The 26052-nt window shown below is 47.3% G+C and overlaps 1 protein-coding gene across 1 annotated transcript in view; it reads left to right on the top strand.

The window, feature by feature from the left end:
- Positions 1-26052, top strand: part of ITPR1 (inositol 1,4,5-trisphosphate receptor type 1) — a 314399-nt gene that overhangs the window by 196996 nt on the left and 91351 nt on the right. Inside the window, exons 41-44 of the mRNA XM_057706415.1 lie at positions 5505-5540; positions 6737-6787; positions 12025-12157; positions 14006-14196. Coding sequence (XP_057562398.1) covers positions 5505-5540; positions 6737-6787; positions 12025-12157; positions 14006-14196 — 411 coding nt within the window. The remainder of the gene's footprint in view (positions 1-5504; positions 5541-6736; positions 6788-12024; positions 12158-14005; positions 14197-26052) is intronic.

Below are 26052 nucleotides of genomic sequence, written 5' to 3'. Positions count from 1 at the left end.
CTCAAGTTTGTGCCTTGATGAATTGTTACCTATGGACACACACAAATCAACCCCAGAATGTTTCTATCAAGCCCAGAGAGTTCCCTCAGCTCCCCACTCTTGGCTTTAAACAGATACCGATTGATGCTTGAGACATTCATTTATATGATTAATACCTGAGTGCCTGTTCCATCCCAGACACTTGGCCAGGGAGTTGCATCCCGTGGTGCCCGAAATAGGCACAGGGTCTGCCATAAACACAGTGGAGTTTATGTTCTGTGGGGGCGACAGGCAGTGGTCCAGATTAGTGTTAAATGACAGCCATCAACCATGAGAAATGTAGGAAGGTGAAGTACTTGGGGTCATGAGAACATGTAATTTAGGGACTTTGTACCTGAGCAGGGAGGTCAGGTAACACCTTAGGAGGTCAGGTCACACCTCGAGGACCACTGGCAGGTGAGCCTGTTAGTCACTTTTCTAAACTGTAAGTTTCTGGGCCAAAGGGATGATTTTGATAAAGCCCTCAAGCTCCAGGCCGAGGCCAGGGGCAGAACAGTAACCCACCTCATTTTCATGTGTGCATCTTTGGAAAGGAAGGGCGTGTTTAGAAAGTGTGTGCTGTAGCTCAGTGGATGTGCTGCATTTCTTCCTGTTTGAGATATGATCCCCATTGAATCCCTGGCACTTGGAACCCTGAGCTCTGCAGAGCCATGAGTGGCATCTGGCAACCTCAGGTTCTTGCACTGCAACCAAAAAGCAAGTGGAATTGGCGTTCCCACTTGTTAGGGCGGCTGCAGCCTGCCTGTATCTGCCTATAAATTGAATCCTCAGCTTCTGCCACCAAGAGCCGCTTCGGCAAGCAAAGAAGGCCACTGCCAGGGAAATTCACTGGGGAGAACACAGAGAAGAGAAACACAGGAATTATTCAATTTCACCTTCAGGGGGCGTTCTCATGACGTCCAACCCGGGTGGAGGTGTCCTACTTTTTTACATTGCTGTGAACTGCTGGGTTGGGCACCTGCCAACATTCAGGCAGCAGTTACATAAGAGCGTCTTTTTTTCCTGGAATTTAGGCTCACTGCTGATGTGTGACCTTCAGCAGTAATTGCCAATAAATGCAGCGGGGCTGTTTACTGTTAGACACTGGCAACCATAGAGCAAGAGAGCCCAACTCGGAGCATACAGAAGCTATTGCAGAATCTGGGGAAGTTTTTTCTTTCTCTTTCTTTCTCTCTCTCTCTTTTTTTTTTTTTTTTAATGCTGAGATGATTCCATAATGCCTGAAGTTGTATAATTGAGTCAAGTCAGAATGCGTTTTTTAAAAATGAATTTCACTTTTGGGTTCAGTTCTGATGAACTTGTTTTACGAAATATAGGTGAAACTGCGTCATTGGAACTAAATAATGTTTATTTTTTACTTTGTTTCTTAAAACAAATGCGATTAGTAAGGGGCATAGTGTTAGCAAGTGAGAAGATTTAAAATTGTCTTGCTAAAATGCTAGGTAACTTCTATTTTAGCTCAGTTTTCTTTTGAGCGTTCTGTTTTCTTAATGTGGGTTTTCAAAGGCTTACGAAGGCCAGGGCCCAGCAAACTTATTTGCAAGCCCTTTCGCTGTTTGTGTGTTTATTTTTTCCCTTCTCTGTGATGGAGTGGGTGAAAAGGAACCCAAGGCTGATTCAGGGGATTGGAGATTATACATTCTCTTTACTGTGCTGATAATTAGATCTGTAACACAGTTTCATTTCTTGAACTGTATTCAACCTCTGCTAAGGGTGGTCCATGGAAGGAGACATCTAATTTCAAAAGAAAATTCTAGAAGCCCAGGGGTAGAAGGACTCATGTTGATGACAGCCGGAAAGAGGGTGTTTACGTGGCTGTGCTCTGTGTTGGCCTGTAATAGGCACACATGAAACGTATGTATATATAGTATGTATGGATGTAAGTGTGTGCTTTTGTACACACACCACAAATAGGAACCCTAGGAAATGTAAGGTTTTTTAAATTTAAGAATGGCAAACTATAATTTCCTTCACTTGTAATAGAAATTCATCCCTGGATAAAATGTTAGGTACATTATGTATAGACAGTGAGTGTTTCAGCATCTTATCTGCATGAATCTAGTTACCACTCAAGTGCCGTGGATACGGTGACTTGATTCGTGGCCTCATCTGGGAAGGACACTTGGGAATCTGTGACTTGAGATTCATTTTGAATTTCTGTTTCAAAGCCAGCCACTCGAGATCTTTTTTCTATACAGTTTGATTTTGTTGACCTTGTCTGCAAGCGCTGGGAAGGCTTAAGATCCAAGAAGAAATACAGAGGCGATAGAGGGCAATAGTTGGTTTCCAAGTTCACAACCAGGCAGCGTCAGATCCTCGCCAGTCACCTTTGCTTTGGGGAGACATCACCTGGGCTGGAGGTGTCGGCGTCTGAATGCAGTGACTGATCACGGGATGAGGTTTTGGAAGAGAAGACCTGGGAAATGCAGACATATTCATTTTCTCCAAACAGTCTCCCTTACTATGTGGTCAGTGAGGATGACCTTTCATGTAAAAAAAAAAAAAAAAAAAAAAAAAGTTGCTTTGATAATAAAAATGTGCTGAGAGAATCAATTCATTCATTTACCAAAGTTATCTTTTGCTTTGGATACTATATATTGTATTTATGTAGCTGTTATCTGATTTGAACTCATATAGCCTATTAATACGCTTCTCTTTTTCAGAATTGTGGCTTACTGCCATAAAAGAGCCTATACTCCTGGAAGTACAGCTGAAATCCTCATAGGAGGAAGTGCTAGTAAAGGCCGTTGGTTATTTTACCAAATTATATGCCAGGTTTGGTTTGGCCTCTTCCATGCCTGGAATTGTTTTATGTCCTATTGGGTTGTATTATTTAGGGAACTTGCCTGTTAGATATTACAAAATGAAGTTTACTGAAAACATACCACGCATTACTTAATGTTTTAGCTGGAAAGGACTCCTGAATAATAACTGTTCCAGTCTCCTTGAACTACAGGTCAGGAGGTAGAAGCCCAGAGAGGTCCAGTGACTGGCTGAGGGTCACACAGAGCACCAGTGCCTGCATGAGCCACGGTCCCATGATACCTGTCCATTACTTTTGGTTTTTCCGTTGTTTCATGAATGAATAGTGTTTAAAAAATTGTCCTTATGCTTAAATAGTGATTCCTGAAGCAGCAAAAAATTTTCTGTTGTCTCAAAAGTCTTCCCGTAATGTTCTAGGGAAAAGGGTCATTAATTGTAATTTTTGTTTTAAAAATTAGACGAAAACCAACATGACAGCAATTGAGGGAGACAATAAAGTGTCAGTACAGTCATCAAATGCATCAGAAACCACTGATCACCGAGTGCTTAAGAAATAGCTAAATACTACCTGTGAACTTTCTGAAATGTTCTTAATGTAATTGCCCTTAATATAATACTATTATTATATAACCTAAAGATTTCTCTCTTTTTTTTTTTCTTTCTATTTGCCAACAGGTAAAATGAAGCAAAGATACAGGGGATCTCTTTAAGCACAAAGATGCTTTTTTGGGCAAAGATCTCACATGAGAATTTTTAAAAGACGCACTAGTTCCATTCCATCTTCTTCTTTAACTTTTATTTTGACTGGCAAGGGAGTAAGAGGGTAGCTCTGTAGGTTCCTACAGTCAATCTTTGCCTGTAATCCTTTTGTTTGGATCATACAGAATCAGTATAAAGGATGTGTTGGTGGAAAGTGGCCAGAGCAAATTATAAAAGAGAGCACTTTGTCCCATCTGTATCTCTGACTGCTCTAAAATGCATGTGAAGTTGCTTTAATGCTACTTTCTCTTATGTGTCCTTTCTGCACTAAGGGCAGATGGCATGAATGTTTGCACAGTTTTAATTCTTCAGCCTAAAGCATGCATTCTTGGATCGTGATATTATTTATCTGGAAAACACACAGGCCTGAGCTCTGCTTTTATTTTCCTTGCCACACTCAAGTCGTTTCTACCACTCTGTGCCTCCTTACCCCAAAAGGAAGCTAAACACATCGGAGGGAAATTTTCTCCCTGAGGCTAGTGGAGTTGCACTCCTGTCTGAAAGTTCTGCCCAGAATCAAGTGAGCAACCCTCCACATATGCCTCTTGTCCTTTGTAGATTAATCGTTGTGCTTAAAGAGATCCCTTGTATCTTTACTTCATTTTACCTGTTGGCAAATAAAAAAAAAAAAGAGATCAATAGGTTACATAATAACAGTCTTATATTAAGAGCATTTTTTTCCATCTTGGGGATCAAACCATGAAAGGGGTATCAAGTGTTGAGCTGGGTTGAGACCCCAACAAATGTCACAGCGCCCACCCCCACCCCCGTGCGTTCAGCAGCTGCTCTGGGTCACACCCGACAGCCACACTTGGGCCTCCGGAGAGGTGTGCCGTGTTGCTGGAGCCCTGCGGAAGGAGGCCAGGGTCACTCAGTTGCAGTGTGAGCCTTGGCTTCGTTCCATGGCCCCAGACTGCACCCTGAACCAGCCAGCCATGCCTGGTGTGTGACTTTGGTCCAGGGCGGCCCGGGGTGGGGTCTGGCGGTTACATCTGACACCAGTCCCTGGTCCGAGCACATGCCCTTTGATGGGCAGATTCATGGCGCTACCTTCACGTGGAGCCGTGGACTTTTTAGCCACCACGTGCACCGTCACAGTTGCCTTTCGTTTCCCTCAGGGCCATCATCTGCTCTCACACGTGGGTTGGATGTCGTGAAATCGAGGCAGAGTCAGAGGTGTGGGTGTCTACGTGGTATGGCAGGGGTGGGGTCGGGGAACCCAGTCCCTGGAGTCCCGAGGGAAGTGAGTGGAGAGACGATTAACCAGCCACGTAGCCCTGCAGCCAGGAGCCTTCCCTTTCTCCTCCCAGAGCTGCTGGACTAGGGAGGCTTTTTCAGTCCCTAACCCAGAGCCTTGGGTCTTACCCTCTGTGCAGGGCCGGGATGTGGGGAAAGGAGAGGCCCGGGAGGACACGCGAGCTCACAGGAGAGGCTTGTCACGGGCGAGTGGTGGTGCAGACCTTGCACGTTTTTCGGGCCTCTGGGGCGGGGACTGCACCTGAGGCCCTGTTGTCATCCCCCACCCACTTCTCCCCTCCCTGAGCCTCTGCAGGGATGTGCTGTATCACTTTTCTTTTCTGTGGGCAAACAAAACGTAGATGTGCAGTAGTTGTTTCTTGGACATCTTTTTTTTTTTTTTTTTTTTGTAAAGACATATTTCCTTCTTGATCAGTGGTGGACTTCTTTCTCTCCTTAATTTAAATCTGTTTTCCCATCTCAGGCCAGTTGTCTCTCTCGGCACAACCACATTCAATTCAGTTCAAAACGGGGGGTATCTCCTGCCTTTGAGGGCTGAAGCCCCCTTCAGTGGGTGCGGCAGCCTGGTCACCTCATTGGTGATCTAGCCCTCCATGTTTTGTCCTTGAGTGTTGGTCTCTGGAATTCTTTGTGGCCCATGACGTGCACGTGCTGTGACTAACATGCTTTGTTTTGCTCCCGACTAGCTGCCCCAAGCTCCGGATTCTGAGAACTCCACCGAGGTGTGTGTTACTCACCTGTATTTGCGGCGCCAGCAAATACGGGTGCCTATCAGTGTTCCCGGTTGAGTGTGTGCGTTGTCGTGATGAAGCATCTGTCCTGCTGATGGAGAGGTGCAGGAGGGAAGTCTCTAGCCTGCCTGGGACCTGATCATTACTGTAATCAAGTGACTCTTGGTGTAGAAAGTTCTGAAGAGCTGGAGCTTAAACCACAGTGTCCTGCAGGTGAGGGCGCAAGACTGAAGGTTTTCATGCAAAACCATTCATCTGTGTCCTGAAAGGATCAGCTGAGAATCACTGGAGTGTCCAGACCTTTCTGCTGTTACACGAAATAGAACTCTGGGTCCTGCGCAGAGTTGAGTGAATTTGAAGCTCTGGGTATTCGTGTATAGTTTTGGTGAAGCTGCTGATAGAGTAGTGGTTTCACAGTGCAGTGTTTCTGTTCTTCCTGTCACTAACTCCGCTTGCTAAATGAGGGACTAGAATTAATTAAGGCATCTAAAGTTATCGAGAAGCTTTTTGGGGAGGCATATTTCCCAGGATCAAAATTTACTTTCAGAAACTGTTCTAGAATCACAAGAGTCAAAGCTAAAATGAAGTGTGCTTTATCTGAAAGGAGATCTTAGAAACGAAACAGGTTATCAAATAGCCAAGTTCCAGCGGGGATGCTTTGTAATGATCATTCTCTAATCTTCTAATCAGAGCTCTTCAGCATCAGTAGCCTTGATTAGAATGCCATGCGTTGGTGGGCTGGGGAGAGCTGAGGTCTCGTGTATGTGTCTGCTCGGAAGTGTATGTGATGGTGTCCTCATTCATGTGCGGGGCGGTAATGCATGTATGAGTCATGTAAGGACCTGCCCGGTTGAGTGTTGCATGATAACCCCTTTTGGGTTCCTTTTCATTATTGAAGTTCCTTTTCATAATCTGTGCAAAAAATAACATCGGCCAAAATTATTGGTCACGTGCCTGCTCATTTTAAACAGTGCCCCAGGGTCGGGGGGATGGGCCCGTTGTTAAGCGGTATCCAAAGTAACGGAGCGTTGCTGTGTGTCTGGGGAAAACCACGCACAGGCCTGTGCTCCTCTGTGTCAGTCTTCGCTGTGTACGCGCGCTCTGTGTGTTTTATTTGTGACTGATCCTGAAGATGGGAGTGTCTCCCTGGTGTCGTACGTACTTAAATGGAATTTCTGCCTGCTTAGCAGGAGCTCGAACCGAGTCCACCCCTGAGGCAACTGGAGGACCATAAAAGGGTACGTAGTCCTGGGTGCTGGGAGCTGATGACTCCAACAGCGCCCACAGCCACACGCTGTGCCGTGAAGACGGACAGTTTTCGTTCATGTCAGTGTTAAGCATTAATTGGCTCAGGACCAATCACAGCCGTTTATAGAAATGAGACTAACTGATGATTCTGCCTGTAGACTACCTGCTCACGCACTGCACCCAGCCAGTCTCCAAATAATGACCAAGTCAGCTTCTCACATCCTCTCTTTTTTTTCCTGCAGTGACTTTTTCCTTAAATGTAGCCTTAAAAAAATTGTGGGTTTTTTTTTTTTTTCATATAAGTAAGTGATGATCATTATGGGTAATGTATAATAAACAACAAAAGTGTAATGGAAAAAATGTTCATAATTACACTACCTAGCTATGAAAGCTGCAACTTCATATTTTCTTCTGTCCCCCTTTTTGCACACATGAGAATGTGCACCAGCACACACGCATACACTTTCATTGTCATTGGAGTTCTTCCAAGCATACAACTTTTGTTCCCTGCTTTTGTCATTTAATATATCTGAGCATTGTCTCTGACAGTCTTTGAGAGGTAGCTGCCTGAAGTTCCAGAAATTAACGAGTACTTTCCTTCGGCAAGGACATGAACAAGTGTGTGCATATGTGGATAGATTCATAGAAAGGGAGTTTCTAGGCCAAAGGGTAGATACTGTAAGGTGCAGATTATGCATTGCTAAACCATTTCCTAGAAGCCTACGTACTTTGTTAGCTTGCTGACCACTGATTGCATGTTACCCGTATGTGGAAAATACCAGATATCCTGGTTTTCTGGGGTGCTTGTCCTATGCCCATCACTATGCTAAGATGTTTACGTGTGTTAGCATGTAAATATTTATAAATGCTGACATGACCCAGGGGCACAGCCTTCTGCCCCATTTCACAGCTTAGGAAACTGAAACTCAGAGAGCTTGGGTACCTTACCCAAGTCACAGGATTAGGAAACGAGCCGTTGTGGCGAATACTGCCCTGAAATTGTTTACACCAGTGTCCTGGAGAATGTTTGCCTGAGATGAGTGGGTGCCTGTGGCACCTTTGTTCTGCTCACGTGCTTTTAGTCCCTGCCCAGTCCCATCACATCTCAAGTCCTTTCCTTTTCCTTGTGACTGTGCTTTCTCAGACTAGAAGCAAAGAAGCTCTTCTAGGAAGTTGGCATTCAGCCCTTTCCTGCCAGCTTCCAGTGTCTCTTGCCGTTCGTTGATCAAAGACACCTTGCATTCCAGTTTTTTCCATACTTGTCTGTCCTTCAAGAATTGTCTTGGAACTTAGAAGTAGCTGGTAAAGGCACACAGTAGTCCCTTGTGCCCTAAGTTGGATGTGCCCCAGGGCATGAGCTTCAGAATTAGAAACCGGTTCAAGCCTGCCTTTGCCAGGCCCTCACTGTGTGATTTGGGCCCATTATTTAACCTCAGTGTCTCCTGCTGTAAAATGGGGTCAATAGTCTCCATCCCTCATGACTGTTCTCCAGAGCTGTGCCCTTGAAGCACGTAGCATGGCAGCTGGACTCTGAGAAGGGATATTAGTGATGGCGGTTGCCTTGCAGACTGAGACGCAGCAGTGATTTGACAACCAGAGTAGGTAAAGGAAGGTATTTTTAAATCAAGGTGCTGCCTTAGTGCTGACTCAGGTGTGAGAGGCTCCCTGCTCATGTGAGAGGGTGATCTTTCCTGAAGCACCTGATTTTTAAGTGGCTGGAACCTGGGAGCCCAAAGGTCACTTTTTCTCTCCTTTGCGATCTTAACTCTTAGTGCCGTGTTCAACGCTGGGCTGTATTCCCATACAGTTCATTAGCCACGAGTTTAATTGACAGAGCGAAACTCGTTTGAACTGACTTGCAAGGCAGGAGCTTGATTTCTTGACTCCACATCGCTGACCTGCCTTTTTCACTGTTTTCACCTGACACTTAACTGCAAATGAAACTCTTTCCCTTTGTCTTTTCTCAGTCTTAGGTAATCATGTGTGTGGAATTTCTTACCAAACATCTGATATTTGTTTGCATACAGTAGGTATAAACTTCTGGGGGAAAGCTAGTATTCTTTTTGAAAAAGGCTGCGTGGTCTAATATCGGAGACATGATGTTATTTGGGAAGTGCCATTTTTTTTCCTTCTCTGCAATCAGCTTTCTCAGCCCAGTACGCTGTGAACAGCTTAGTCCTGTTGAGTAATTTATATCAAGATGATTAGGAAGGCTTTTCTCTGCAGACTTTAATTTTTCCTAAATGAAACCACGAGCTCAAAAGCCAGAATTTTGCTTGAACCTAAGTTTTCACACTAGGGATTTGCATCACTTTTAATTATGCTTATCCATTTTCTTTTTCTGTCCCCCCCCCTTTTTTTTTACCTAAAATTTTCAGTCTTTATTCTTTCAGAAAGGGAACAAATTTCATCTTATTTGGAGAAAAAAAGAAAAACAAACGAACAGCAAATCCCACATGTCCTCTTTTTTTCCCCTTGCCTTAAAATTTATTTTTTGTGGCGAGAAGATGTGGTACATATGTGCCCCAAACCTTATAATTAAGAGGGAAAAAATTAAAAGTTTGTGGGGTGAAGCGTGTGTGTGTTTTCCATAATGAACGCATTTTATGATATTCTCTCACGGGGGAAAATGTACCATTTGATGTATCAGTTGCTATGGTAACCGCTAGGGTTTGTCTGCGGAAGGAGAGGCAAAATGGTAACGTGAGACCCCTTTGTAACTTCAGTCTGGCATCCAGGCTGTGTAAATGTGAAGTTCCTGTTCTTGGAGTCCACGTGTTTCCAGATGGCATATGCTCACGTGTCTGCCCCCTGCTTTCTTGATTGTACACTGACCAGGGTTTTGCTGATGAGACCCTCAAAAGCCCGAGGAGTGGAAAATCTGAGTGAGTCACTCCGGTCGTAGGTGGAATCTTAGTGTGAAGGCTCTGGTTGAGTCTTCCTTAAAGATATGTGTTTGTTGGCTGGTGACAGCCACCCTGCCTTTGAGCATTCGACCCTGTGGTCTTCCAGATTCTTGCCACAGTGGTGACATTGGCTGTTCTCTGCGGCTGCAGCTTGCAGGTCTCAGCCCAGCCATTTACCTGTCCAACAGCGTTCTTGTGGTGCCCCAGAGGATCTCGTAGAAAATTGGGGTGGTTTCCTGCCAACCATTTCTGTTGTGGGAACTCAGAGTCTGTATCTTTTGAAAGAAAATCAAGTAGATACATCATTGTGTTGACAAAGAGACATGGTATGTAAGATACTGTTATATGCAAAGTGGAGGAAATCCTGTCTTTCTCCCTTTTCTTAGTAGACTTTCTTGACCGTCCCTTTGAAATTTGTGTTTCTCTTATGAAGTCAGCCTTTTAAAGTCACCATGCTCTCCATGACTGCTTTGGAGAGTGTTGATATGTTTGTACTGGTGCAAAGCTGTATCTTTATACCAAAATGTGGTTTTCTAAGCCATTAAAGCATATTATACTGAAAACAGTTTATTTTGAAAGTATTTTTAAAGGTCACAAATAGCTTCCCCATTGAAAGCACTCTCGGAATCTTGAATTTGCTGGTGATCGAGGTACGAAATGAGTTTCATGTCCTAATCACAGACATTCTCCTTTGCTTAACTGTAATGAGAGACGTACGTGTGGATAGAATGGAGAGAGGAAAATTGAGATTATTTTTTTCGTTCTGAACTTTCATTTAAAAATCAGGGCTGCCTCCCAGCTCCTCTCTCTTTCCTGTTTACCCCGTTTCCCCATTTTCCCCTGGAGTCTGACCAGCGGCATGAACTTAAAGGAGAAAAGCCGGGCTGTGCAGCCATGGGACCTCACAGCATTTCGACAATTGAACTAACCAAGTTTTCTGCCTCTGTCCTTCTTGCCTGGTCCTGCCTCCCTCAGGGGGCCCCTTGCCTCCCCATCACCCTCAGGACACTCTTCTCCCTCCTGTCTTGTTTTGCAAACACCCTCCTTGAAGTCTCCAGACCTATTCTTGGAGCCTGTTAACAAATCACTTTAAGTTCTACTGACTCGTGTTACAGTTGCAGGTCTCTTCAAAAGAACTCTTGAGTCTCTATTTTAGAGACCTGCTGTGTTGCAACACCTCTTGTCTCTGCTAGACTTCTCACTTACCTCTCTCAGTGACATGCCAGAGGAACTCCAGGACTTCCTACTTTGTCCCTGGGAAAGAGTCCAGGGAAAATCCACAGAGCCTTTAACTGGTAGAAACTTCCAGACGGGGAGGTGGTCTGGGAGTCCCTTAGCAAGACTGCACATCGTGGAGTAGAGCTGAGAATAAATCCTACTGCTTTGGGCTGCTTTGCCAGTGTGCGTAGTATTTGAGAATAAATCAAAGTGGTTTTTTGTTGTTGTTGTTGGGTATTTTGGTTTGTTTTTGGTTGGAATTGTGGGAAAGAGATGTTATATCCCTGGCCCAGGATTCCTTTGATATTTATATATTTTTTAAAGTTTTATCATGGAAATGTTTAAAAAATATCCAAAATACATATTTTGAAGAGCTCTGAGAACCCTCATTTCGTAACTCAGCTTCAGTGACTCTCAGCTCATTTATACCCACCGGTCCCTCCCCCTATATTATTTCAAAGCAAATCCCAAACGTCTTTGTATCCATGCTGCTTATTTCTTGATTTGACGTATCTGGTATCTGCCAGTAATTTATGTTCTGTAGCATTATTTTTTTCTACATCATTTGGCCCACCGACTTTCTGTAAGAGAGGCTTACTTTCAGCTTATTATTTTGTTTACCTTATTACTCTGATATATTAAGATTTTCTTCGGACCTTGGGAATAAATCCTGTGGTTGGAGTAGCATTTTCTTATTGCTGTATGAAAGATGACCTGTAAATTTTTCAATTTGTCTAAATTTTATTGGCTTATCCTGAGGAGACTTTTTTGTCTTGTTTGTTTTTGTTACTGTTAGTTCCCCTTCCAGATTAACGTTCTGTCTTTATCACTGTGGGAGAGAGTACTTTCAGGTATTTAATATTTTAGATTGATGCTTTTTTATGATCTGGTTTCCCGAGAAAATATTGAAGAAGTTAACCTTAGAGTTTCCAAATGCTCTTATTAATAATTTATTTTTTCACTGAGACTGAGCCAATTATAACTGAGTACCTCTGTGTGTGTGTGTGTGTGTGTGTGTGTGTGTGTGTGTGTGTGTTTTATTATTAGTTGCTCAGTCATGCATTAAATGCAGAACCTGATTTCATTATCCTGTTTGAATTAAGGGTGAGGCCCTCAGGCAGATTTTGGTCAACCGTTACTATGGAAACATCAGACCTTCGGGAAGAAGAGAGAGCCTTACCAGCTTTGGCAATGGCCCGCTGTCACCAGGAGCACCCGGCAAGCCTGGGGGCGGAGGTAGGCCGCGTAGCGTGCTAATTAGCTTCACGTGTGAATTGAGAGTGCCACACGAGAGCTGTGTGTTTCTGCTTAGCAGGTTGAAACTCTTTTAACAGATGCGTTTGGATTGCAAGTGTATTATTTTAGCAACTTGTTTTGTCTTTGGTCTACCATCAAATTGGTGTCTAAAAATGTTTCCCTGCAGTTAGATGTTGGCTAAGCCTTTTGCCCCTCTCTCTCATGCAGCGGCCCTCTTGGTGATACTTGAATGACTCAATGAACCTGGCTTTCTGGCACGTTTTCTCGTGGTCACGAGGACTCGTGTTTTCGCATAAAATGCTGTTGGCAGGAGGAAGGTGAAAGCCACCATTTATTATACACTTACTGGGCCAAGGGCTTTCCCAAGCGTTTTGCCTTCTTTATCTTCTTTTCTCCTCGAGTTACCCACTGCTGGTAGGCACCGCTGTCATCCCTGTTGAACAGAGGAAAGGGTAGCTCGTTAGTGACTGGTCTGTAATTTAAAGCTGCTTTCAATTAATTAAATCTAATTCTAATGCCTATGCTTTGTACCTCCCCAAAGTCTTAGGGAGGTTTATGCAAAAAAAAAAACACCAAAAACCAAAAAACCCTGTAAAGAATTGCTTGAAAACACATCCTGGAAGGTGTCCCAAAACATCATAAGCACAATTACATGTAAAAGCTTCAAAAAATTTGAATTCAACTGTGGGTGATGGTGTTGGTTTTAAGAGGGGCCAGTAGTTCTGTGCTCGAAACACAAACGGTGTGTTGCCTGATTCCTGGTCTATGGTGATGCCTCTTGAGCCCTTCTGGTCCTTGGTGGGTTCTGCTGGTGGCACAGAAATCCTTGATGCTTAATAAATTAATTCTGGCAACCTCTGGGGAGGGATCTGGGGCTTCTCGCCACATGAAAATGTGAAGTGGATCTGCTCCCAGAGCACCCTGGAAACAGACCTTAGCTGCTTTAAGCAGTAGACCCCCAGTGTCTACCTACCTTGTGGTATAAATGCAGCAGATTCTAGAAAGTCAAGGACAAGCAGTGTCAAGGAGGTAGCATTTGAATTGAGCTCTGTGGGGAGGGACGAAGAGATGCTTTTCTGTTTTTTTTTTTTTTTTTTTAAATTGATGACCCCATTTTCCCATGAACATTAATATTTTGGGTTTTGCCAATAATAATGTAAGTTCTTAAATAGGCCCTTTCTAAACTTAGTTGGAATCTGTTCCACTAAAAGGCACAGGCCATCTCTTCCTAAGTATATTCTTCTCATCTGAAGCTCGGTGAGGAAGCAAAGTTTGTTTGGTTCGCCCCAAGCTCTTGGCTCCATGCCAAGCACTGAGTCAATATTTATTAAATGAATGAATGAACAGATACAAATTAGGTGAAAGGGTGAGTTTGGGGCTAGGGTGGGTTTCTTAGAAAGAGGACTGACGTGATCATTATAGACTATGCTTCTTAAGAGTGTTTAAGTTCTAAGTGTTAAGTTTGGTTTGTTTCAAACTCAGGTCAGTTCTTAATAATTCTGCCCCAGGTCATTGTGTTTTAATGTGAGGGAGAGTCTTGACTGAATGGCTTTAGGTCTCTTGCCCGAAATGTATTATTCTTCCTTCATCTTATCTGCCAGCATTCAAGTTCCACCTCTGTTACTTACAAGCTGCGCTGGGTGACCTTGGATAAGGGACTTCATCTCTGTGCCAGTAATCAGTACCTTCCTTGTGGGCTTGTTAAGAGGTTCATAGAGACAGTCTTATTAAAGTGTGCAGTGCATAAAGTGTTAGTACTCGGTAAGTAAGCAGTAAACGTTAGCTTCTCTGATTGTGGTTGATGAGAGCAATATTCCGTCTTCCTAGGGGCAGGTTCCACGTCCAGCTCCATGAGCAGGGGTGAGATGAGCCTGGCTGAGGTTCAGTGCCACCTTGACAAGGAGGGGGCCTCCAATCTGGTCATCGACCTCATCATGAACGCGTCCAGCGACCGGGTGTTCCATGAAAGCATTCTGCTGGCCATCGCCCTGCTGGAGGGAGGCAACACCACCATACAGGTAGGAGGGTGGCTTGGCTGCTCATGGGGCGTCCCCGCTGAACAGGAGGGGGCTCTGTTCCGGGAGCCAGAGACTGCCTGGTGCTGAGACTCTTGTACGAAAGCAAGCTCATTCTTAGGGCACAAAATTCTGTTGTTCTGAAAAGCGATTTCTGTTGTTATCTTGCTGTGGTCATTCAGTCGTAATTCAGACTTGGTTCTAAAACGTGAGTTACATTCGAAAATGGATCATATGCTGAGGATGTGCGAAGAAAATTGGCCCAGGATTTAGAGCATAGTAGGTAATCCATAAATGTCTGTTTGGTGAATGATTGAATGAATTATACTTACAGTTTTTATTCAAGATCATAGAGGATCCCATCACCAGATGACCAGAAGGAGTTTGGACTGTGTGTGTTATTTAGATTTGTTTTATCTGTGGACCTTGCAGCTCTTGCAAACTATATATTTCTCTTTCTTTTAACTGAAAAGCTCAACAAAATGGAACCAAGTTGAACTAATAAGAGCTAATGGGGAAAGCCAGGCTAGGTTAGTCAAAGATACATAGATGACTTTTTGTTGGCTGATTAGGGTACATATTTTAAAATAATAAGTAGAATTTTTAGAAGTAAAGAAGCAATTGTAATGAATTTAATAATATATACATAATTTTCATATGGACAATGCAGTTAAAATGATTCCTTTAAATATTTAAAAATATTTTTGATACTCCCTTCTTCATGTGTTCTTCATTCTTCATTGGCTGTGAATAAGGGTTTACTTACCTGTGTGTGTGTGTATATATACACACATACACACACACATATTTTGATAGCTTTTGATTGAGATGCAATTCACATACCATAAGATTCACCCTTATGTATATACTTGACCTTATATTCCTGGTCTTGAATTTAAATGCAGAGTCTGGATTATTGAAGTTATGGTTCTTTGTGCAAATTTAAAAGGGTGTTTCTTCCCATAGGCAGGTGTGCCCTGGGCCAGACCACCTGGGTTTCAGCCCTGCTCCCTCCTGCGGCCAGGCACCCTGTGCCCGCACTGCAACTGTAACGGCCCTGGCTCCTCGCCTTCCAGCCCAGTTGTGCCCACGTACAGTTTAGACATTCGCACGTGCACTGCCCCCCAGTTGAGGTGTGTGCGGGTGGGAGGGTCTGCTGCACAGCCGAGCTGTCCCGTGGGCGCCTGTGACCGGTGAGGCTGCTGTTTGATTTTGTCCCGTGTGAGCCTGACCGGGCTTGTGGGTGGGTCCTGCAGGTCCTCTGATCGTGAGGGTTTGCTCGTGTGCTGTCGTGGAAGCAGGGCTGACACGCTCCTGACCCCTGAACCGTGTGACTTCCAGGGACTAGATCAGGCAAACCAAACATTTATTGAGCACTTGCTGTGTACAGGGTGCCCTACTAGGGACTTCAGGGCAGCGGTTTCCAGACACTGGGGCCAGTCGGTCTATGAGAATTTTCTCCAGGCACAGCCAAGTGTGGAAACAAGGGCAGTGTGGTCAGTTGTTCGTAAACTGGATGTATCAGTTGGAAGGACCCTCTGACCATTGTATTCTGAGGTTATATCCTGTCCAGTTTTTAGCTCCGGTGTCTTTTCTTGAATGAAGTGGTGTTGATAGTGGGGTTTTTTTTCCTACGGGCCAAACAAGAAGTTGGAAAGCCTAGGCTATTCGCTCCCCTCCTTAAAAAAAAAAAGAAAAAAAAAAAAAAAACTTTGCCAATTTGCTAATCCCAGAAGGTCAGTCCTCAAGAAATTAAAAATCTAACAAGGATATAAGACTTCGTATATATATATATATATATATATATATATATATATATATATATATAAGACCCTCCGAGGAAGAAGTAACAACAGTTGTTGGAGGCGTCGGTGAAAGGTCTTCTGATGACATGGGCTTTGAAGGATGGGTGTGGGTCTGAAAGGTGGAAATTGGGCACTGAGCTGGGGTGTGGGGAGGCCGGGTCATGCTGCAGGGCCCGGAGGCCCAGAGGCGCAAGAGCAGAGAGCATGCTCACAGGACAGGCCTGGGGGCCTTCAGAGCCAGCCGGGCTAGTAGAGGAGAGTGAAAGGGGCCTGTGGTATGTTGGGGGCAGGGCAGCCCCCCAAGGGGCCTCGGGGCGTAGCAGAGGACTACAGATTGGACAGATAACTTGAGGAAAGCAGGGTCTAGAAGGAGGCAGTCCAGTAATCTACAAGTTAATCAGAGGTTATTTAGGAGAGAGCTAATGAAAGCTTGAATTCAAAACAGGTATGATAGAATTGGTCATATCCTGGGGCAGGATATTCTCTAGGAAGGGCATAAGGGGGTCTTTTTGGGTGTGGGAGATGTGCTGCGTCTTGGTCTAGATGTGCTGCATCGTGGTGTTTAGGTGGGTGTGTGTCTATTTCAAACTGTGCGAGCCATACAGTTAGAATTGGTGTGCTTTACTACACAAAAATTATACCTTAATAAAAAAGAAAAAGTGGAGAGAAAAAGGATCCTGAGCCTGGTGGGGACAGGAAGTCATGAATGGGGACTCTCCACCCCTCCCCCCTCCAGGCTGGCGCCTTGGATCCCCTTGTAGTTAACGCACGTTGGCCAAAGTGTCACCCGACTGGATGCCGGAGGCGAGAAGGTCAGAGGGCCCCCAGTTGGCTCCCGAGGCTTTAGCGAGTCTGGATGACGAGACACGAGAAAACACCGCTAATTAAGGAGTAATGAAGCCTGGGGAGGGCTCGAGGGGGCCGAGGGCCGCCGGAGCTGAGCCTGGCTGGCACGACGACGTCTGAGTTTCTGGCGAGATGCCGTGTTTTTCGCAGTGTACCGCTGATGGTGATGGCAGGGCACACAGACGCTGTTTTTCCTGCACGTTCTTGATCTTGTAAAGTAATCATGAGTATTAGTTTCATGTGTTCACACATTCGTTCCTCACGTGCTCAGGCTGCAGCTGAAAGGCCGCGGTGGCGTTCCAGCACCCGCCTCCCGGGGAGGGGAGCTGTGGTCTGGTGCAGGGGCCCGTGCGCTCGTGGGGGGTGGGCCGGGACGGGGTGGCCTGTGAGCCGCGCTGGGAGGGCACAGCGCTGAGGCTGCAGATGCTGGCTCCCCCTGCCCCACATCTTTCTCTCCTTCTGTGATTTCAGGGAGCGCCGAGAGCATCTCACCCGCGGCCTCAGTAGAAACCTGTGGTTCCAGGAACATTCATTCTAGCCTGGAGTTGACTTCTGAGTTGGCTCGGCCCCCGAGCGTCTGTTTCTCTGGAGCAAATGATGTGGAATTCAGGTTGTCTGGGGCCGGCTAGGGACAGACACCCTGAAGCCCCAGGGGGGGAGTGATTCAGTTTTGTCTTGCTTCAGGGAAGCTGGTTCAAAGTCGTAAATGAGCCGCTGGGAGGTTCGCCTGAGCTGGGTGAAGGCTGAAGTTGTGACTTTAACGATGGCTGAAGGCTGTCAGCCATGACGGGTGGGGTGGGTTCCAGCTGGAGCTCACCGCCCGCCACCCTTCCTGGTCCCTGTGATGTGTCCCAGTGCCCAGAAGGCAAGCCGGCCTGTGGTCAGGCGGGCTCCCCCGGATTCGTGTTTCTCAGTGACAGGTGGTAGAGAGGGCAGGCGCTGGGGAGCCTGCGGGGCTGCGCGGTTCCAGAGCTGTGTGCCGCCCGTCCAAGAAGACAGCGGCAGAGGAGCCCTCACCTTTACTAGCGCCTCCTCCCAGGACGTGGAGCAGGCTTCACGTGGAGAAGCAGGGGAGTGAGACCTGCTTTCCAATCCAGTTTTGTGTGGGATTAGGGAAGTCATCCCTGAGTTTTCATTCCTGTGTGTATCAAGCATGAGACATCCATGCATGGGAACTCGTGGGTTCCTTACCGTTTTGAACCGAGACTTTTTAGCAATTATTTGATATTTTCCCAGAAATTCTTAGGATCCAGTAGTGATGGCTGGCTAGCTCCATGTCTAAAGTCTTTTTTCCCTGGATTGTGAAAATAATTATTTATAACACTGTGATTGGACAATCTGTGGTACATCCATGCAACAGAATCCTCCTTAGCGATAAAAGGGAATGAACTATTGATAAAATGCGAATACTGGGTGCACCTCAAAGGCTTTATGCTGAGTGAAAGAAGCCAGTCTCAGACGGTGACACCCCGGATGGTTCTGTTGATATGACATTCTCAAAGGACGAGCCGCAGTGATGGAGAACAGAGCAGCATTTGCCAGCATGGGGCTGAGGGGAGACTCTGACTTTAAGGGAATAGCACAGAGGAGATTTTTGGGTGATGCCACTATTGCGTGTCCCTCTTTGGACACACAAATCTATACATGTGTGAAAATTTGTAGAGCTGCATACCAAAAAAGTCAGTTTTACTGTATGATCATTAAAAAAATTAAAATAAAAACCATAATGATGGGACTTCCCTTGTGGCGCAGTGGTTAAGAATCCGCCTGCCAATGCAGGGGACACGGGTTCAATCCCTGGTCCAGGAAGATCCCACATGCTGCGGAGCAGCTAAGCCCGTGCGCCGCAGCTCGTGAGCTCGCGGGCCTAGAGCCCCTGCTCTGTAACAAGAGGAGCTACACCACAGTGAAAAGCCCACACACCGCAATGAAAAGTAGCCCCTGCTCGCCACAGTTAGAGAAAGCCCGCACGCAGCAGCGAAGACCCAGTGCAGCCAAAAATAAATAATAAATAAATAAATAAAAATCATAAGAAAAAACCCCAAAACATGATGATGGTGATGGATAACCAGCGTTGATTAAGGGCTTGCTGTGGACCAGGAACTATGCCTATGTGCTTCTCACGCATCATCTCATTTAATCCTTACAATCTCCCTAAGTGGTAGGTACCATGATTATCTCTTTTTTAGATAAGGAAACTAGAGCCCAAAATAGTTAAGGAACTTGCCCCTCATCACACAAGCCGTAAGTAGCAGAGCCAAGATTGGAACCAAGGTAACTCCCCCAACTCCTTGCCTGTAGCAGCTTCATTCCTTGGGATGCTGGTAAAGACCCAAGGAAGAAGGCAAGTGCTTTATAAAGGAAGGTGACTGTCTCCTTTTCTCAGGGCAGCTCCTTGTCATCTGCAAAGACAGAGGCATACGTGGGCCAGGGATGGGTTCACGGCTGCAGAGCTCTGTAGAGAAGACAAATGGGAGCAGCATCCGGTTGCTTTTGGCTTCTGTTGGTGGAGTTCTTTCCGTGCAGCTGTCCTGTCTGAGTCTCACAGTTGGGCTTGGAGGTGTGCTGGGCGTGCGTGATCCCCAACACAGAGTGGAGGGAAACAGGGTTAGCAAGGGTTGGGACTTCCTCAGAGCTACAGAACCAGACACAGGCTCAGCTAAGGCTCGTGGGCCTCTTGTCCCCTCCTCCCCCCGCCACCCCCTGTTTTAGGTATCTTAGCATTGAGTACCTAACCATCTCAAAACGTAACTGCCTACAGCAGTGGCTATTCTGATGCCTGTCCTGTTTCCTTGGGCATGGGCTCAGCTGGGCGGTTCTTCTGCTCTGTGTGATCCTGGCTGGGGCTGTAGTCCTCAGGGGCTTGATTGGGTGGGATGGCCAGCACGGCCACTTGTATGGCTGTAGCACTGGTGCTGGCACCCAGCTGGTTGCTGAGTGGGGGCTGTCCCCTTGGTTCTCCTCCGTGTGGCTTCTCTGTGTGGTTTGGGTTTCTTAGAGTATGGTGGCTAGGTTCTAAGAAGCAGTGTTTTGGGGTGTGTGGTGTGGGAGCTACCAGTCGTTTTAAGGCCTGGGCTTGGAATCCATGGTACAAGACTTCTGCCACATTCGACCGGTCAAAGCCAGTCCTGAGACCAGCCCAGCTTCAGAGGGAGGAGAGAGGAGTTGCACCTGTTGCTGTGAGTAGAGCTTGTGCACTAAGGAGAGAGGGAGTTGAGAAGGGAGACGGGCTCCCCCACACCCCTGTCATCATTGACTGAGCACCTGCCATGGGTCAGTCGAGCCCCGGAGTTTGGTGCAGCAGCTGCAAAAAAGGGAGACACTGTTGTCTCTGCAATGGAGGAGCTCAGTTCTCCCTAGAAGTTCAGTTCCATTTTTGCAGAAGTGTCGACGCCTGTCCTTCCCCTTTTGATGGTGTGTGAAAATTCACCCTTGTACTGAGGATAAGGTCACTGGGGACCAGAGTTCATCAGAAGTTCTAAACTTCATTGTCCAGGCCTCAGAGGATTCAATTTATAGGAATCCAAAACTAAGGGTCTACAGTGCTTGCTAGGAACCCTCCCACAGAGATTTGGCTCCCTCATTCTGAAACCTTGTAATCTGTCACCCCATCACTTAAACCCTGAAATGCCTGGAAGCTGAATTGAGGATCGTTCCTGGCCTGGCATAATGGACTCCAAGTCTCCCAGTATCTTCTGTCCCTGCCCTGGCTTCTCTGACAGTGATGACGTCTGAAGATAGATATTGCCTCCCAAACGTCTCCTACCCCGGGGCCGTCAGTGGCTCAGGCTTCACGGTGAACCCTCTGCTTCCAGGAACGAGGCGATGGTACCACCGCCCTGGCGTTCTCCAGGAATGGGTAACATCGTTGAGCCACGGGATCAAGCTTCTCTTTGAGAGTAACTCCTGCTTTCTCCCTGCCCTCTCTCGTGCTACCCACTTCCTGCCAGCCCCCAGAAGAAATCTCTCTGCTTGATGTTTTGTGGCAAGTGGGAAACTATAAAATAAGCATTTGCTTATGAATTAATTTTTGGCACACACAGGGCTCAGCAAGCCTCATGGTACTTGCATATCCGTCCTTCGCGTCCTTGCCAATTTCTGTGTTCCTTCCTCCTGAGATGTTCCCACCAACACCCGGGGGACGCTCCTCCACTTCCTCTTCCCTGTGGGGGGACAGAGGCTGCTCTCACCTGGGGAAGAGGAGGAGTGGGATGTATCTTTGAACATACCTGGTGTTTGGGGTGTTTTTTAAAGCACGTGCAGATGTTTAGGGATATATGTACTGACATGACCATAGAGAACCCCACAGTGAACGGAAGGGAACAGATCGAAAAAAACTGTTTTTGGCTTAATTGTTTCCGGTTGCAGAAGCACAGTGAATTGTACGTATCAAATGGCTGCCCACGGCTCTGCCTCTGCCAAGTCTAGCCTACAGACACACCCAAAAAGGATTTTCTTTTCCGCACGTACGCAGCTCGCGTTGGAAAATGTGAGAAGTGCTCTGTCAGGAAGCTGGCTGCGGATTCAGCTGAGAGAGAGAGAGATCCCTCATCCAGGGGCCTTTCCCTCACCACACACTTATTTTTTGAGGTTGGCTTAAGACATCAGCCCGAGAGCCAATATTAGATAGGACATCTCCCACGCCCCTCCAGAAGACGTCACTGCAAGAAGGCACTGAGGGGGGAGCTGGACTGGAGGCCACCACGACCCCAGCGAGCCACGACGCGGGGTGGGAAGGGCGGTTTGCTTTGCCTTTGCTTGGGATGGGGGGCCAGCTGGTGAGGAAGATCAGCCCTGGGTTGACAGGGCAGCCACCCCGAGGAGGAGGAGATTGGTTTGCGAGGGAGTTACGTAAAAGGGTGTTATGTTTGGCAGGGGAGTCAGAAATGAGTCACTTCTGAGCGGTGTTTTCTGACCTCGGGTTTTATCCGTGTGGGAGAAGAGCATGGCCAGCAGTGGAGTCAGGAGACTGCTTTCTCCCCAGCCTGGGGGATGCAGGAGCCGTTGCCATGACAATAAGAGGAAGGCAGGTGGCTCGGCCTCCTCGGCTCTTCAGCTGAAGCCATGAGGAGTCTGGACAGTGAAGCTGCCCAGCTTGGTTCAGGGAGGGGTTACAGGCACTGCCAGTCACCCTCCAAGGAGGGTGGGTGGCGGTGGCGTGGGGTCAGGGACTTCAGGGGACACTGCCCAGAAGGGCAGGCGTGGCAGGGGTGGGAGCTTGGCCTCCAGAGTGGAAACACCTGGGCTGGAATTCCAGCCCTGCCCTCACTGGTGGGGTGACCTTGGACTCTCTCAGAATGCTCTGAAACCCAGTTTTCTCATCTGTGAAATGAGAGTTAGAAAAACTGCGTCCCTTCCTTACGCAGTTGTGGAGAGGATTGAACAGTCACATCGGGGTGGAGTGTGGGGGCCAGCAGAGCCGCAGGAATGAGCTGCTGCTGTGAGGCTGGCTTGGTGGAGGGGGGAAGGCTGGTCCAGCCCTGCCTCGTCACCTCCTGCCTCAGAGCTCAGGGCAAAGTCCTTGACCTCCCAGCCCAGCTCCTGCCCAGAGAGCAGGACAGGGTCGGTCCCCACCTCACAGGGCTCCTGGGACGGTCGGACAGGGTGACTCACAGAAAGTGCCTCACTCAGTGCCCGGGTCATGGAAGGATGTCAAAACACAGTGGTGATTATTTGTATTAATACAGTCTTTATCATTTAAAAATGAGTTTCTTTTTATTCAATTTCTTCTCTCTCAAAAATCCAACGTCTTACATTTTGCTTCTGTGTAGCAGTTGATGATCCAGTGAGCCCGGGGTGTGGGCCGTTTTATGTTCTTTGCAAGTACAATTTACCGAAGTCCCTTTCACTGTTTCTGTGTTTGAGATGATTTTCGAGCTCCAGGAGGGTGGCAGGCTTCATTGCCTCGGGTACTGGTTACCGACACTGCCAGACGTTCTGGGTGACGCAGAAAGCAACAGGCCGTCCAGGTACCTGCTCCCTGATCCAGGACTTTTTCTTTCCTTCTCTGTATTATTATTGTTATTGTTATTATTACTTTTTGGTCCAAGTCATCCTTGAACATAGGCCCTTCCTCTCCATTCCCAGGAAACTGGCGTGTCACTGAACAAGCCTTCTAGGATCATTGGTCTAGATCCAGGTCTTGACGTGAAGACTCAGAATCCAGAAGTAGTTCCCATTGTTGGGAATATAAGACCTGAATGAACGCCGCCAGCTGTCCGGGTGATGCGGTACCTGGGTGATGCAAGACCTAGTGCAGTTCAGGGCAAGGCCTGACTGCCGAGATAGTCCGCGTGTTCCTTATGGCTTGGGTGCGAGAGGCGCGGTCCTGTTGCAGCGGTCCGAGGGGAGGTTGTGGACCCCAGCTCGTGCTCGGAGAGAAGCTGGAGACCCAATGTTACTTTTTTTCTTTCCTGAGTAGCAGAGCCAACAGTGTAGGCAGAAGTGGACAGTTCCATACAACTGCAGTTGTTAGGGAGTTGAGGGAAGACCTTTGGATGCAAAAAAAAAAAAAAAAAAAAAAAATTCATCTCCTTCCTTCCTACGAAATCCATAAACAGGAATTAGTTTCTAAGAGGAGATGTCTTCAAGGGACACCTGGGGTTTTCCACGGTCTCCAAAATTTGACTAAGGAGCAGAAAAAAATGTCAGAGAAGATCTGAAAATTGTAGTGACTGTCCCTTCATCGTATCCTGTTAAATCCACGACAAGTCTAAGTGGTCCTTCTTTCTTTCTCTTCCTTCAGCTCTAGCAAGAGGTCTGTTTTCCTCCTAACTTTCTTTAGTGACTTCTGAGGATGGAGTGCCTCTCACAAACTTCTAAGCTGACACCAGATTCTCCTCTGTCGGCTTACAATACCTTAGTCCAGGGATTGGCAAACAATGGCCGGCGGGTCGAATCCAGCCCGACGCCTGCTTTTGTAAATAAAGTTCTAGTGGAACACAGCCAGCCTTACAGTAACCTTTAGTGTCATCTCTGGCTGTTCTCACGCCGCCAGGGCAGAGTTGAGGGGTTGCCCCAGAGACTGAATGGCCGGCAAATCCTAGAATATTTACCATTTGGCCATTTAGGAAAAACCTCAGCCAGCCCCAGTGTTTGTTGAATCTTTGCTGTTGAGATAGGAAGCTGCTTAAGGAGAAGAACCATGTCTTAACCCCTCGTGGTTCTGTGTTCTTCACCTCCTGGTAGAGCAGCAATAGGTTTGTGGTAAATAGTCACCAGATGACTAATATCCTATGTCCCCAGAGAGTTTGGCCACTTACTCAGCTAATAAATGGAAATTCAGGGAAAGAGAGGCTTCTAGTTTTTCTTTCCTTTTCTGCTCGGGGGTGATCTCCCCTTTCCCTTCACTGCCTCTACAGGAATGTATTCCATCTCCACGCTTACCACCTTCCAACACAGATTTGGAAGGCAGGCTTGGGCAGCTCCTTCCTGAGGGGATTGGTATCTGGGCTCAGGAGTCCAGAGTTCTCATCTGGAAGCCCTGTCTGACTGTCCACCCCAGAGCGCCACATTTTATGTCAGTCACTTCCTGATGGCCCGACACTGTTTTATTTCTGTGCCTCCTACAGAGGTTTTCGTCATGGTGAAAACAGAGACTCCTTGGGACACATATAGTTAACCTTAAAATATGTGAGACGTCGGCGCCTGGTCTCCAGCCTGTTTGTCGTCTTTTTCTCCAAGCTCCCTGGGTGACCTCATCCATCCCCGTGGCTCTCAGCTACCATTTATGCCAGCAGCTCCTGGCCCCGCCTCTCTGCATCTCCCGATTTCTGTGCACATCCCTGTTGGGCATCTCCATCTGTGTTAGCTCTCAGTTCACGTGACCCCAAGTATGCCCATCACCTCCCGTCCTCCACCCCACTGGCCCTCTAGTGTTCTGTATCTAGGTCAGTGTTCTAATAGTCAGGAGTTAGTTTGGACTTGTAATGAGCCAGACAGCTGACACCTGGAGGCTATGTGACACGCCCAGAGTGGCCCGTCTGGGGCTGGGGGAGCTGGGGTGGAAACAAGGCGCTCTGGCTTCAGAATTCCTGCCCCTGACCAGATCCTACCACCTGCCAGCACAGAGCAGTCCGAGTTCTGAGCCTGAGATGGGCTCTTCAGGGCCTCCCTGCCTCTGGACGTTTCTCTCTTCCACGCTGCTGTCGGTGATGCTGCCTCACAGATGAAGGCTGCACCGCCTCATTCCCTGTCCTAGCAGCCTGCTGCGGAGGACGGAGCCCACGGGGCACTGCTGCGATCTGCTGGCCCCGCCTAGGCTCCCACACTCGCCCCCGCACTCACTGTCCTGCGGCTGCACCTGCTGGCGTGCCCGGCCCTGGCTGCGTACTCAGATGCCCCTGCTCCGTGTGGGACGTGCCTGCTTTCCCTGCGCCTGGCACACTCCCCGGACCCTGTTTGAACTGCCTCCTGCCCTGGGAACTTCTTGATCCCCTGAGGCAGAGGTAGTGGTCTCTTTGTCTGGGCAGTTCATTTACTTAGCCATCACCGCACTTGAAATATTGGAGGCTTGTTGTAAGACCCGAGGAGGCAGAGATCACGCCTGTCATCACCCCAAGTTCCCCAGGGAAGTCTCTGCGTGTGTTGGATGAAGGGAGCTTGATCTGTACGTAACAAACATGGAGAGCCCTGCTCTGGAGGGTCACTCTGGGGATTAACTGAGATAATATTTGGAAAGCACGCAGTAGCTCAGAATGGTGCCTGATACGTAGTCATTGCTCACGGTCTCTTTTTGGTTGTCTGTCTTCCTCGCCTCCTCCCTCCCCCTGCCCAAGGGTGTAATTTCTCCCAGGGTCAAGCCTCCGTCTTGCTCCCCAGCTCCTAGACCGTGGTGGGTCCCCGATGCATGTTCCCCAAATGAATCGAAGTCTGGACTCCATGTGGCCAGCGCGTTACATTTGTCTTCTTGTTCTTTTCCAGATATGAACATGGGGAATGTGAAAATGTGTTGTTAACGGTTATCACAGTTTTGAAGAGGCACTTTCTTTAGGTGTGGGAGGGAGTTAGGTTTCTCTGAACCCGAGGGAGATACCTAATGTCAGTTTGGAGAAATCTCCTCGTGATGCCAGAGACTGCTGATGGGTCTTTTCCCCTCTCCTCTTCTTCATCATAACTGCAGATGCTGGTGAAAATAGTGAGTGCCAAAGTCTAAGGCGGGAGTGAGGCTCTGTGCCTCTCCGCGTGGTCTTGTTTACGCTGCGTGGTG

Source organism: Hippopotamus amphibius, chromosome 13 (assembly GCF_030028045.1).
Source record: "Hippopotamus amphibius kiboko isolate mHipAmp2 chromosome 13, mHipAmp2.hap2, whole genome shotgun sequence".
Lineage (NCBI taxonomy): Eukaryota > Metazoa > Chordata > Mammalia > Artiodactyla > Hippopotamidae > Hippopotamus > Hippopotamus amphibius.
The sequence above is the reverse complement of the archived record's forward strand: the minus strand, read 5'-3'. Positions and strand labels throughout refer to the sequence as shown.